The 12,838-nt window shown below is 36.3% G+C and overlaps 1 protein-coding gene across 5 annotated transcripts in view; it reads right to left on the reverse strand.

The window, feature by feature from the left end:
- Positions 1-606: 606 nt before the first annotated feature.
- The window catches only part of ACTR2 (actin related protein 2), a 33,292-nt gene continuing 21,060 nt past the window's right edge, over positions 607-12,838 (reverse strand). For 4 of the 5 annotated variants that reach the window (XM_036920743.2, XM_036920745.2, XM_057497141.1 and 1 more), the window contains exons 6-9: positions 11,662-11,811; positions 9,880-10,025; positions 6,181-6,313; positions 607-2,381 (exon numbers count right to left, since the gene is read on the reverse strand). In XM_036920743.2, coding sequence (XP_036776638.1) covers positions 2,211-2,381; positions 6,181-6,313; positions 9,880-10,025; positions 11,662-11,811 — 600 coding nt within the window. In that variant the 3' untranslated portion in view covers positions 607-2,210. The remainder of the gene's footprint in view (positions 2,382-6,180; positions 6,314-9,879; positions 10,026-11,661; positions 11,812-12,838) is intronic. The other variant, XM_057497140.1, reaches the window with a different exon arrangement.

Raw genomic sequence — 12,838 nt, forward strand, 5'->3', positions numbered from 1 at the left:
AAATCTCAATTTTAAGACAGAGCAAATTTTCATTTCTGACAGACTCATACCTGACAACTCCAATTAGACATAATATTCCCATGCCCCTAAAATTAAATACAGTATTTCAAATTGGAAAAAGGAAATTATAAAATGGACTTTTAAAATTATACTCTCTCTATATATAAACACACCATTTTAACTGTTGTTTGCTAGCAGAATTATGAAATTAAAATCAAATTCTACCTCTTCCAAGGGACAATCATAAATGCTCTTTCGTTGTTTTATTTAAGAAACCATCCATACTTTGTTGCTTTCTATCCCGTATTTTAAAATCATGACCAAAGGCCAAGAGTCAATCCATTTACCTGAAATAAATAGCTAGTAGGTACTGGTCCTACCTTTGTGTCCTTTAACAAGTCCCATACTCAGGAGGCTGGGGGAATTTACAAGAACATGAGTTAGGAACACTTTAGATTTTCAAAGTGACTCTGACATCCATGTCCGTAGACGTTATTCAGAGGCTATTCATGTGCACTGAAGCATGTCCAGCATGCAGGCAAACTTCTTTCATTTGTTCAAATTGAGGTAAAACAGACAAAAAATACTTAATATTAACAGAAGCTGCACAGTTGAAACTAACCTTTTGCTCCTTATTTCATATAAACTGACTTTCAAATTTTCTCACAAAATGGAGACTCTAAAGCCAACCATCTCTCCAATTTCAGTCACCCCACAATCTTCTTTCAAAGCCATTATTAGTAAAGAATGTTTCAAAATGAAGGAAAACTTTTCCCCCCAGAATCTACATTTGTTATTAGCATGTCATAATTACTTATTACTTTACTTTTCAAATTGAGAAAGAATTCAAGCCTGAGTGCTATTCGGTATTTTTCAGATACCAAAAAATAACAAGAGGATTCATAAATAATGATTTTTGGACACAGGCAAGTCTGCTAACATTTACAAAATACCAAAAACACTTCTCTCAAGAATAAGATGGCTGAGATTTAGTAGTTATTAGTTAGTTCTTCAGTACAAATAAAATTTAAATCTTGACTGTTTTTCTGCCAACATTTTAAATAGTCAAATTTTACTCCACTTCCAGGCTTCAAATCAAAACAAACAAAAATACTAATGAAAATTACCCAACTGGCAACAAGTCCCATAGTCCAATGTTATTTTTAGCCCAACAATTATAACCCACTGCCAGTAATTATTTATTTTTACCTACTTGTTTATATTAAATAAGCACTGGTCAGTTATATAAAATAATAATTTGCAAGAATGGTACTTGGCACTGGGTTACCTTAATGTTTCTGGTATAAACAAAAGCACTTAGAAAACACCAGCTCCTAAGCACTTTTTTATCTGTAATTTGCATTTCCAAAAGCATTTTTTAAATGTTAACTTTTCAGCTGACAGATTCTAGGGAGTCTAATCCCAGCTAACATGGTTGATTTTTAAGAACAAATGAATCCCTAAGACACATGGTAATGGGTACTATACTTGCTTTCATATCATATGGGAACAGTTTCAGACAGACAAAAAGTAGAAGAAAACTTGCCAAATCAAAGTACTGTAAATAAAGTTCATCTTACGTACCCCAGAACAGAAAAGCTCAAAAATAAAAAAATCAAAAGACCACCCCTCCTCCCGACACAAAACTCCACCTAAAACACTTAGTTCTGAGCCTAACCTTTTCCTAAAACGTTAATCCCAGAAGCTTTAAGGTACTTAAAGCTGTGCAGTAACTGTAGAAAGCACCACGCTACAGAGGAAATGTCATGTAGGGTTTAGCCGCTGCCCACCCACCCCTTACCACCCCCAACTCTAGTAATATGTAAAAGCTCCTATTAAAGTTTTTCTTATGCTAATAGAGGCATACCACCTAGGGTGCTAAAAACTAAAACAAGCAGCATTAGAGCAGTAAAGTGAAAATAGGAAGCCTACAGGAACGAGCTGAACACCTACTTAGAAGAAACAAAGCAGCAGACGTGACCCTTCGCCCTCTCATTGTTTGTAGGGAAGTGCTGAATTAAACGGTCAGATTTACCCACATTAACAAAAATTTAACAAAGCTTCCCCAAGACACCAGAATAAAACCTGACCTTTCCAGTCAAAGAGCACAGAGAGGCCTTTTCCATGTTGGGGAGTTGAATGAGTTCAAAGATGGGCAATAAAGGAAAAAAAGAAAGCATTAGGGGTGGAATGGGAACAAGCTTTGGAGTTTATCGAACAGTCACACCAAGTTTCTCCAGCACACGAACACCCTTTTCTTGGTATTCCTGTCGGGTCATCCAGAAGTTGTCTTTGTCTTTCATGATATCTGCTAGAACTGCACCTCCCAGGAACACCATGTGCTTTCTGCGCGGTGGATCTTCAATGCGGATCTTAAATTTCTAAAGGAGAAAGAGGACACGATAAATGTCACACATGCATAGTGCTTTATGAAAATGACTTCTTCATATTTTCTCTTGCTGAATTCTCACAAAAATCCTGTTATGTAAATAGGACAGCAGGACTTGGTACTGGGGATAGAGATGTTTGTAGTTTACCCAAAGCTCATAAGCTACATCACATCCATCCCAGTATGCTCCGAACAGACCTGATTTATACTTGTTGCCCCATAATTATTAACAGCATCCCTTGCATTTGCCAAAGTGTCCTGATTTGAACAATAAATTCTACAATCACCCCACTGAGAGCCCAAGTACCAGAGTCTAATACTGCTATTATTGTCATCTTGTACAATAGAGTAAGACTGAAGCTCTTTTCTTATAAGCATAATCTTGTTTCTACTGTTTCAATTTAAATGAAATGTTCTCAAAATAAGCAAGGCCAAATATGGTAAAAATAAATCATAGGGATGTTGGAAAAAATGAACACAGTAATGAAAATTAAAGACAAGTGGGAGAAATTTTATATTCTGTAGCCACTATTGTCTAACAAGGATACAACTCAGTCTGTATGGTCAGTCAACACCTGACAGAGAAACCTGAAAATGACAGCAGTTTTATTTACAGAGTCACAAATCCTGCAAAAGAACTGAGTAACTATATCATTCTAAATTGTCTTTACATCCTACAAACAAACCATAGGGCCTGGTAATATATGACAGAAAAACACCAGTTCACTTATTAATCAATTCTGAGCTAAGCTCTTGTTTAAATTTTTCTAGTTTTTTTGCTCTTAAGCAGGGTCAGCACTTTTTCTGTAAGAGGCCAGATAGTAAATACTTGAGGTTTTGTGGGTCTCTCTGGCAACTACCTAAAGCAGTCACATACAGTATGTGACAATGACAACAGGTAACACTATGTAAAAGAATGGGCTTTTGGGGAGGGATTGGGTTTCCTGGGGGTGGGTGGATGGGGAGGATAAAAGGGTACAATTCTCAATCATAATATAAGTTGGTCACAGGGACAGTAGTACAGCATGGAGAATACAGTCAGTGATTCTGTAACATTTTCCTATGTTGACAGATCGAAGCTGTACTAATGGGGGTGAGGATTTAATAATATTGGTAACTGTTGAACCACTGTGTTGTATATTTGAAACCAGCATAAGATTGTGGATCAATGGTACTTCAACTAAAAAAAAAAAAGGGAAGTGATATTTAGAAACCCTAAAAAAGAAAGAAAGAATGGGCTTGGCTGAGTTCCCATAAAACTTTACTTACAAAAAGAACTGGTGCTGACAGAGGGCTGCAGTTTGGCCGTTCCCGCTCTAAGAGAAACCCAGTTAGCCTCTGAAGACACTACTGGCCCTGCAGCTTTCTCAACTGGCTATCGTATCTCTCTCTGCCACCACCTTCTTAACCCTGGAGGTCTGGTAACAGCAGTTCCTGTTCCTCATTATCGCTTCTCTCTTCCTCCCTCCTACAACTTCAAAGCTCCTCTGAAACTCCTTCCATCAGACTATTCCATCTACCACTCCTCCTTGTGCAAATCATCTATAGATCCCAGGTTATTCCTTCTCATGCCTGTGCTTACTGTGTGTACATGCATGCTCTCTCTACCCTTTCCTGACACCATCCTTAGTGACTCTGCTGTTCTCTCCCTCTCATGCTACCTTGGCAAGACACAAACTCAGGTGATTAACTCTACTTTGCAACTGCCTTCAAGCAACTGAACATGACAGGCAAGAAACTTGACATCTTATTTTAATGCTTCATTTACCTCAAAGGAGCCCCTCAGTGCTGCCTGGCAATCTCATTATATTTCTCTTCTCTCTTCCACTCTCCAGGACAACCACTTCACACCTCCTCCTCTATTTTATAAACCTCTACCACCTCCTCTCTTTTCTCAGAGCCTCCTAACCTGTCTTTCTACATCCTTCTCCCTCCCTCCCTCCTTCAACCATCTGTTCAGCACACCAGACTTAATAATCCCTTAGAAGCAAGTCAGACCCTATTGTTTTTCTGCTCAAAATCCTTCTAAGACTTTCTAGCTCGCTAGGAGTAAAGCCAAACTCTTTGCCACCCACCCCCTACCCTCCTTGCACATTCCCACCAACTCAGGGCTTTTGCACTTGCTCTTTCTGCTTGAAAGGTTCCAGGTGGTCATGTGGCTCCCTCCTCCCTCCCTCAATCCCTCCAGGTCTCTGCTCCAAAGCATCTCATCAGAGTTCTTCCCTGATCATACCACACGAAGGAGCACACCATCCCCACAACCACCACCACTTTCTAACCCTGAATCTTACTTCATTTTTCTTCATAGTGCTTTTTACTACTGACATATTATTCACAGGCTAAAAGCAAGGATTTTGTTTTTTTGTTCACCAGTTTTGTTTGTTTTAGCACCTAGACAAGTGTTTGGCATCTAGGAGTTTAAGAAATATTTGATGAATAAATAAATATTTACCTGAGACTGGTTTTAAACTGGAACTCAAAAAAAATCAGATGAATGAGTGAAGTACTTAGAAAACATAGCCTCTTTTATCTTTATTTAATGTTTTTGAGACTTACTCAATTTAACTTCAAAAATGAGTCACATGAAAGATGTAACTAACATTACTGTCTCTATCACACCCATTTCTCTGCAACATGTAGTCTCTTCATCTAAGAGTTCATCAAAGTTGGTGAGACAAAGCTCAGAGATTAACTCAGAATTAAATGACTCTTGGTTGAGTGTGTAATATACATAGTGTACTTAAGAGTCCAGAGTTTGTAGGAAAAAATCAATGCCAAATAACCATCAACTACTATATACTAGTTTAAAATTTTCTTTCTGTTCTATATATCAACATAAATCAAGAAAAGTCTGTTTCAAGCACTACTATAATCAATGGGGATAAAAAGAATTAGAGACATGTTTTACAATCTGGGAAGATAAAACATATTCAAGGAATAGCCAGAAAATAACCTATTATCAGAAATATGACATAGTCTAGGGGAAGCACTGGAGGCTGATTACATATCCACAAAGTTAAGTTTAAAAACAAAACAAAAAAGCACAACCACAAGCTGGGCGTTTCTCTCTCCACAGTCGTCTCCCCTTCTCTATGGTTTTCCTTTCTGTGGTTTAGCTACCCCTGGGTCAACCACGGTCCAGAAGCAGATGATCCTCCTTCTGACATATGGTCAAAAGGTCAATAGTAGCCTAATGCTATGTCACAAAATCTATGTCATTCACCTCCCTTCATCTCATCACACAGGCATTTTACCATCTCACATCAAAAGAAGGATGAGTACAGTACAATAGGATGTATTCAGAGAGACCACATTCATACAACTTCTTACAGCATATTGTTATAATTATCCTATTTCATTATTAGTTATCGTTAATCTCTCACTGTGCCTCATTTATAAATGAAATTTTATCATAGGTATGTCTGTACAGGAAATACATAGTACACACAGAGTTCTATCAGTTGCTGCAGGAAACCCTAGGGTTTTTGTAATGTATCTCCTGAGGTAAGGGGGAGCAACTATATAGCAGGTTCTTCTCATGCACTTACAGGCAGCTTATTTCCAGACTGTGTGTTACAGATGAATGTCTGGCCCAGGATCTGGTCATCTGTATCCTAAACACAGAGCTAACTAGGCAGTACAACGATTCTGGGACAGAGCTTACCTTGAAACATTGACTTTTTCCTAGGAAATTTGTTTAGGAGGACTTCTTGCTCCCTCTAGTGGCTGTCAAGATTCATAAATTACAGGGTTTAAAAAGCATGTGAACAAGCTGGATGATTGATACTTACAGAAAGTTTTTCCACATCTCCCTTTAAAACTCGTTCTAAGTAAAGCTGTTTAAGTTCTCGTTCCAACCGTGATGGCAACCCAGGGTACATAGTAGACCCTCCAGAAAGCACAATGTGTTTATAGAATTCAGATCTAGAAAGACACAATAGGTACTGATTTGGGGTTTCAGATTAGGAAAACAGTATCTGAGTTCTTTTACCTATGTTAGCTTCAAGGAGTCGCTGGGAGAATGAAGTAAAATTCAACATGTAAATCACAGAGCTGAATGTTTCCTACTACTACTGCTATGAGATAACACACCCTCTTTACATATAGTTATCATAATTTTGATGAAGATACTTCTAAAGTACATGACATACTTTCTTGTAGAAGTAATTGAGTCTTTTATTAATGACCAGAGTCTTCACTACGAACTTCCAGTATCTGGACTGTGTTATCACAGTGCTGCCCCACAGCTACTGAGATGTGGTTACTTACTAAAATTAACCACTTGCTACTATGATTCCAGTTCTTGCTTTTCAACTTTTCCATTTGCCTTTTGTTTTCCATTTTCCCTTTTGTTCCTTTGCCTTGAGGCGGTCCAGTTATTTCTGGTTAGATGGATATGTTTGCTTTTTAGAGCAGTCCTCTCTTTCTTCCTTAAACATGCTGTTGGTTACGATACCTGATAATCAAATCTAAAATAACTGCTAAGTAGTAAAAGAAATATAATCTGACTGAGGGTCTGAGAAACTCTTCTCAAAGCTCAGGAGGTGAGTCACATCTACTTTGGCCTCATTCAACCTGGCTTCCAGGTTTTACTTAACTTATTTCCAGGTTTTCAATGGCTCAGGCTACTGTAACTCTTGCTTCCAGAAGAACAATGATTTGTATTTAAAATGTTTTTGTATTGCATTAGTATGCACATGAGCGTGGCTCAAGCCAAGCAGCTGAAGTGTGGCTGCATTTGGTACACACCCATGAGCACTTACATGTATGCTTTCAACATGCAGGACACACAAGGCAAAACCTGAATTGTGCTGCTTTCCAGTGCTCTCTGTGGACTAATGCTTTAGGAATGCCAAGACTTAAATCACCACCACTATGTGCTTTTAAATAAAATTTTGCTATTGATGATTATTAAATCAAGGATTAAAAGCACTTATCTAATCCTTACCATGAAAAATGTACTGTATTTATTAAGTCTAGATTAGATCTTTGATCATCTTTAATTAGATTTATAGCTTGATTATAAGCCAATTGCTATTTTTATTAATTTCATTATCCTGCTCCGCAGCCACCCCACAAAAGTTAGTCAAGTGATTATTTAATTCAGGGTTAAACAAGCAAGTAAGCACTTGCTTTACAATATGCTTCTGAGTGAATTCCTCGATAAGCTGGGTGTAGAGGAGGAATTTCTAACTATGACTCAAACTCTAGATATAATAAAAGATGATAAATATTTTTATATAACTAAATAAAAATTAACTTTTATATGACCAAAAACACCATAAGCAAGAGACAAATGGCAAATTAGGAGAAAATATCTGCAACACACATCATGGAGCTAATATAAATGTAACTTTGAAAACTGAGGGAAAAAATTACAAAAATTCTGCAGAGGAACAAGCTAGAGCCATGAGAAGTTTCACAAGATATAGAAATGGTCCTAAAAATAGAAAAACATGTTCAACTTCACTCTAAAGAGAAATGCAAATTAAAACTACACTGAGGTATCATTTCTCACTCATCAGACTGGCATAAAAGTAAAAAAGTTGACAGCCAGTGAACAAGCTATGGAGACACAGGTGTCCTCCTGTATTACTGGTGGGAATGAGAAGTGGTACATGCAGGACGCACAAGGCAAAACCTCCAAAGAGGGGAATTGAGCAGTAACAAAACTACCTTTGACCCAACAAACAGTCCCCCTTCTGGAACTTTTTTCAGAATATACATACCCAACAATACAAAAATACAGTGTGTACAAGGTATTAATTGTAGCATTATTTGTTAGCACAAATACTGCAATCTATATACATAACCAAGATTCACTGAATAAACCATGGTATGGTAAAAAAGAATGCAAAGCAGAAGAAAAAATGAGGACAATCTCTAGGAAATGGTACAGGACTGTTTAGGATATATTAAGCAAAAATAAAAAAGCAAAGTGCAGAAGAGTATTTGTACTATGTTACCTTTTGTGTAAGAGGAAATAAACACAGAAAGGGTAACGTGAAGCTAATGAGACCACTTACCTACAAGACGGAGGAGGATTAGAGTGGAACACAGGAGTGGGGAGAGTAGTACTTCAAAGTATACTTTTTGTGCATTTTTGTCTATACTGTTCATATTCTACCTATTCAAAACACAAGATTATATGTGGGCATAATCTGTGCCACAAAACAGAATAGTTAAAAAAAACAAAAAATCAGCATGTCAAGTCACAGGGGCCTGCTTGAAGCTGGGGGTCTCATTAGCCAAATCGGAAATGATCTCATCATCAAATGAATCAAAACAAGTAAAAACAGTTTATAGTCCACTGAGTAAAATCATGAGTTCATACTGAAAATAAGCAAACAAAGCATGGGAGAAGTACTTCCTTATGCAACCGTCACAATAAAAATGGACTTAAAATGGACTTAGGCAAGAATTATCATTAGATGCCAGAAAGGGTGGGGTGACAGAGTTTGATGAGGAGCAGATTTACATAGTCTCTAAGTATTTTCACACATTACTTATAAACCAAGAAAGGAAGAATAGAAAAACTATGCAGTGGAGCAAATAGGAAACTTGAATAACAGCTGAACACCAACATGACCACAGTAAGAAGCAAACAGACATCACCTCTGGACTGTAATAGGGTATGCGGTGGGGACTTAATAATGGGGGGAGTCTAGTAACCATGATGTTGCTTATATAATTGTACATTAATGATACCAAAATTTAAAAAAAAAAAAAAGACAGACATCACCTCTGGATGTGAGACCCTGAAAAGGACATATCACTTAAGCAGTATTCTGCCCCCAAATGCATAACCTGAATCAAGAAAAAATGTTCAAACCCAAACTGAGAAAAATTAAATAACTAAAGTAAGTGGCCTGACATTTGCAAAGATGTCAATGTCAATGTCATGAAAGACTGAAGGATTCTAACAGATAAAAGGCAACTAAGACATGACAACCAAACACAGTATATGATCCTAGTTTAATCCTCAATTGGAGAAAAGAAAAACTGTATAAAGGACATTGGGACAGTGAACAAAACTGAAATGTGGATGGTAGACAAAAATGTATCAGTAAGCAAGTCTCCTGAACTTGGTAACTACACTGCAGCTATAAAAGAGAGTATTTTCATTCTTAGAAAGCATATAGTAAGGAGTAAAGAGATATATGCATTCAACCTACTCTCAAATGGCTCAAGGAAAGAGAGAGAAAGCAAGGATACCACCCACGCAGCATGTTAAAATGGGAAAATGGATAGAGAGTGTATGTGAGTTCTCTGTAATAGTTCTGCAACTTTTTGAAAAATTATTTCAAAATAAAATGTTTAAAGTGGCTTCTGAAACAATGGCACATGCTGTGCAACACCCAATGCCACCCTTTCAAAGATTATTTTGTCTCTTCTATTCAAAAACTTGAGATAACACAAAAACTTGGTTATTCTATTTGTATCCCACCTATTTTTGAGAAATAACTTTGAAAACACCATTTCTGATGTACCTGGTGTCAATGTCAGCTGCCTGGATTGTATTAAAAAGCAATTCAGCAACACCCACTCCCTCAACATTGATCAAGTGAGGCTGAAATAAAGCTTCTGGTGCTTCAAATCTTTCTCCCCCAACTTTGATAATGCGGCCATCTGGGAGCTAGAAACCAACAATAAGCAGGTATTAGTCAGCAAAAGATTTTAACATTTTCCAATGTTCTCTAGAACACTAGTACTTTTAAACACATCTGCTCTATAACCAAAACCCCTATCTGTAAATATTTCTTCCAAAATACATTTTTGAAAAAGAAAAAAAGGTAAAATACATTTACATAATTTTTTTATCATAGTCTGTTCTGCCGCCTTTAAAAATGAAATGCCATACCCCCAAACACCAGGAGTATCTTGGAGAGATCACCAAGACTTGAGCACATGATGTTCCACTGGTATGATTTAATTTTAGCAGACAGATACATTCAATTAAAATTTTTAAGTAATTTATTTCATCATATACTCTATGAAATTCAGTTTTGCCATTAAAACACTGTATCATGTGTGAAACTTCTGTTCAGTCACTTAATCTGAAAAATATTCTATGACCACAAAAGTTTAAGGAACATTGATCTAGACTGCTTTTTATTAGGCAATTGTTATATCCTACTTACTAGGACCTATTACATTTTAAATAATTAATAAATACAATTTTATTTTAAGCAACTAAGATTTAAACAGGTCATATGTCATTACAGCATTACTTTGTGCAGAAAACTCGAGTCACTTTATGTTTATATTTAATTAAATGAAAAATGTTAATCTTTGACCACCTCACAAACTCAATGGATTCTTACTTAGGTAACATGCATGCTGGTGTATGCTTGTATTTGACAGATTTCTATGAGATACCAGAATTTGTTTTATATTAACATTTCTAACAGTGTTTTTATTTATAATAACATAATTACAATAATTATATTTAGACTCCAAAATTGACTTTTCAATATGACAAAACCACAAAGTTCTTTAAAATATAATAATCCTATATGCTATAATTGTTTACAGATATGTGCAAAGCTATATTTTTCAAAAACTCCAAAATTATTCTAAAATGACAATTTTATACATATCTGCGATATATAGAGCTTCATGAGTCAAATAGTTTAGTAACTCAGTCCTAAGTCTCATTAGTTACAATTTCAAGTTAACATTTGTTTTGAACATCTCATTAAGAAAATACTAAGTCAGGAAAAAACTGCCACCTACTGAATTATTAAATTAATACTATAAGATGATCACTTCCAAAACGTATGTTGCAAGAGAACACTAGTGCTGTGAAATGCTGAAGAGTCCTATAATCTTGTGAGAAATAGGTAGTATACTATACTCTCAAAGTCATACACATACTGGCACATCAAAGGCTCTGAGAAGTCCTCCAGTAAAGTGAAACCCACTCTTCCCCAAACTTATTTGCCAATGTAAACCCCATTTTAATTTTTGTAAAATACCTATTAATATCTCAGGGAAATTACATTCTGTAAAACACATGCTGAAAAATGCTATTCCAGATATTAAAATCTCACATCTCATATCTAATTATATCCTAAAGTAGAAAAGCAATTTATGATTCTTGACTTATTTCCCATTATATGGTATCTTAAAATAATTAAATCATAGAATCTGAATGTGGTCATACACATACATAACAAATCCAAACAAAAAGGCTAGATTCCAAGAAGACCCCCTTAAACACATACCAATAATCATGGTTGTCCACATCAGGTGTCACCGGAAAAACTTACCGTGTAAGACTCAACTAATACTGTGGTTTCTAAGGCCAGTTTCTGCTCTTGCTCAATATTATACCCCACATAACACAGTTTTTCTTTAATCATGCGAACAGTTTCAAAATCAGCAGAGTGGTTGAAGGCGTATCCTCGCAACAGAAGCAGCTGGTACAAAAAAAAGCAGTAAATTCAATTCAATGAGTTCAATCTGCAAAAGCTATTATTGCTCACTATCTCACATTAGTAACAAATGCAATGGACAGTGGGTCCTTAGCTTTCACTGAGTATTTCAGAAACAGGATATTACTTGACTTGCCATAAAAGGACTTATCTCAGTTTCACTGAGAAATTTTGCAGAGAATAACAATTAACAGTTCATGAAAAATAAATGGGCTAAAGGAGCTAGAAAACTTGAACAAAATACTGTTGGAGTACTAATGCTTAAATAGTTTTGATAATCAAGTCTATTAATAAATATTATTTTAGTACTGGACTCAAATAATGTATAATTTGCTCAATCAAGGCCATATTCATGAAATACTCCTAGGTCTTAGTTTTATCCCTAGCTTCTAGTACTATGTCCAACACATACTAGATGGGCAATAGCATTTGTTTAAAAAATAAATGATAAAGAGAATTCAACCTGCTCACAGGAAGAAAGACCTAACCACAACTTTAAAAGAAAAATCCCTTAACCTTTGTGTTTATGTTCAAGGGAGAACCCTCGGAAACTCCACTGGAGGTGACCTCAGACAGAATTTTGGCTGAGGATGTGAGTATTGTAATTCTTGTTAATGCATCTATTATTCTAAATGAGACTAAAGGAACCCAATGTCAAGGGTGAAGGAAGACTCAATGTAACTCAGTTCACTGCACACCTTATCACCCTAGAACAAAGATTCTCAACAGGAGCACCGACACTTTGGATCTAGAATATTCTGTGTGTGCGGACTGCCCTATTCATTGTTAAGTGTTTAGTAGTACTCCTGCACAGTTGTACAACCAACCAAAGAATGTCTCCAGATACTGGGTGGCAACACTACCTCTGGTTGAGCCACCAACCTGGAGAGAATATACCCACTACAGAATTCTGGTTATGGGCAATATTCTAAACCTTTTTAATATAGAAAGCTCATGTCTCTAGTGTCCTGTATACTTACTCCTGTATACTCCAGCAACATTTGTAAGAAAA

Source organism: Manis pentadactyla, chromosome 2 (genome assembly GCF_030020395.1).
Source record: "Manis pentadactyla isolate mManPen7 chromosome 2, mManPen7.hap1, whole genome shotgun sequence".
In the NCBI taxonomy this organism is placed as follows: Eukaryota; Metazoa; Chordata; class Mammalia; order Pholidota; family Manidae; genus Manis; species Manis pentadactyla.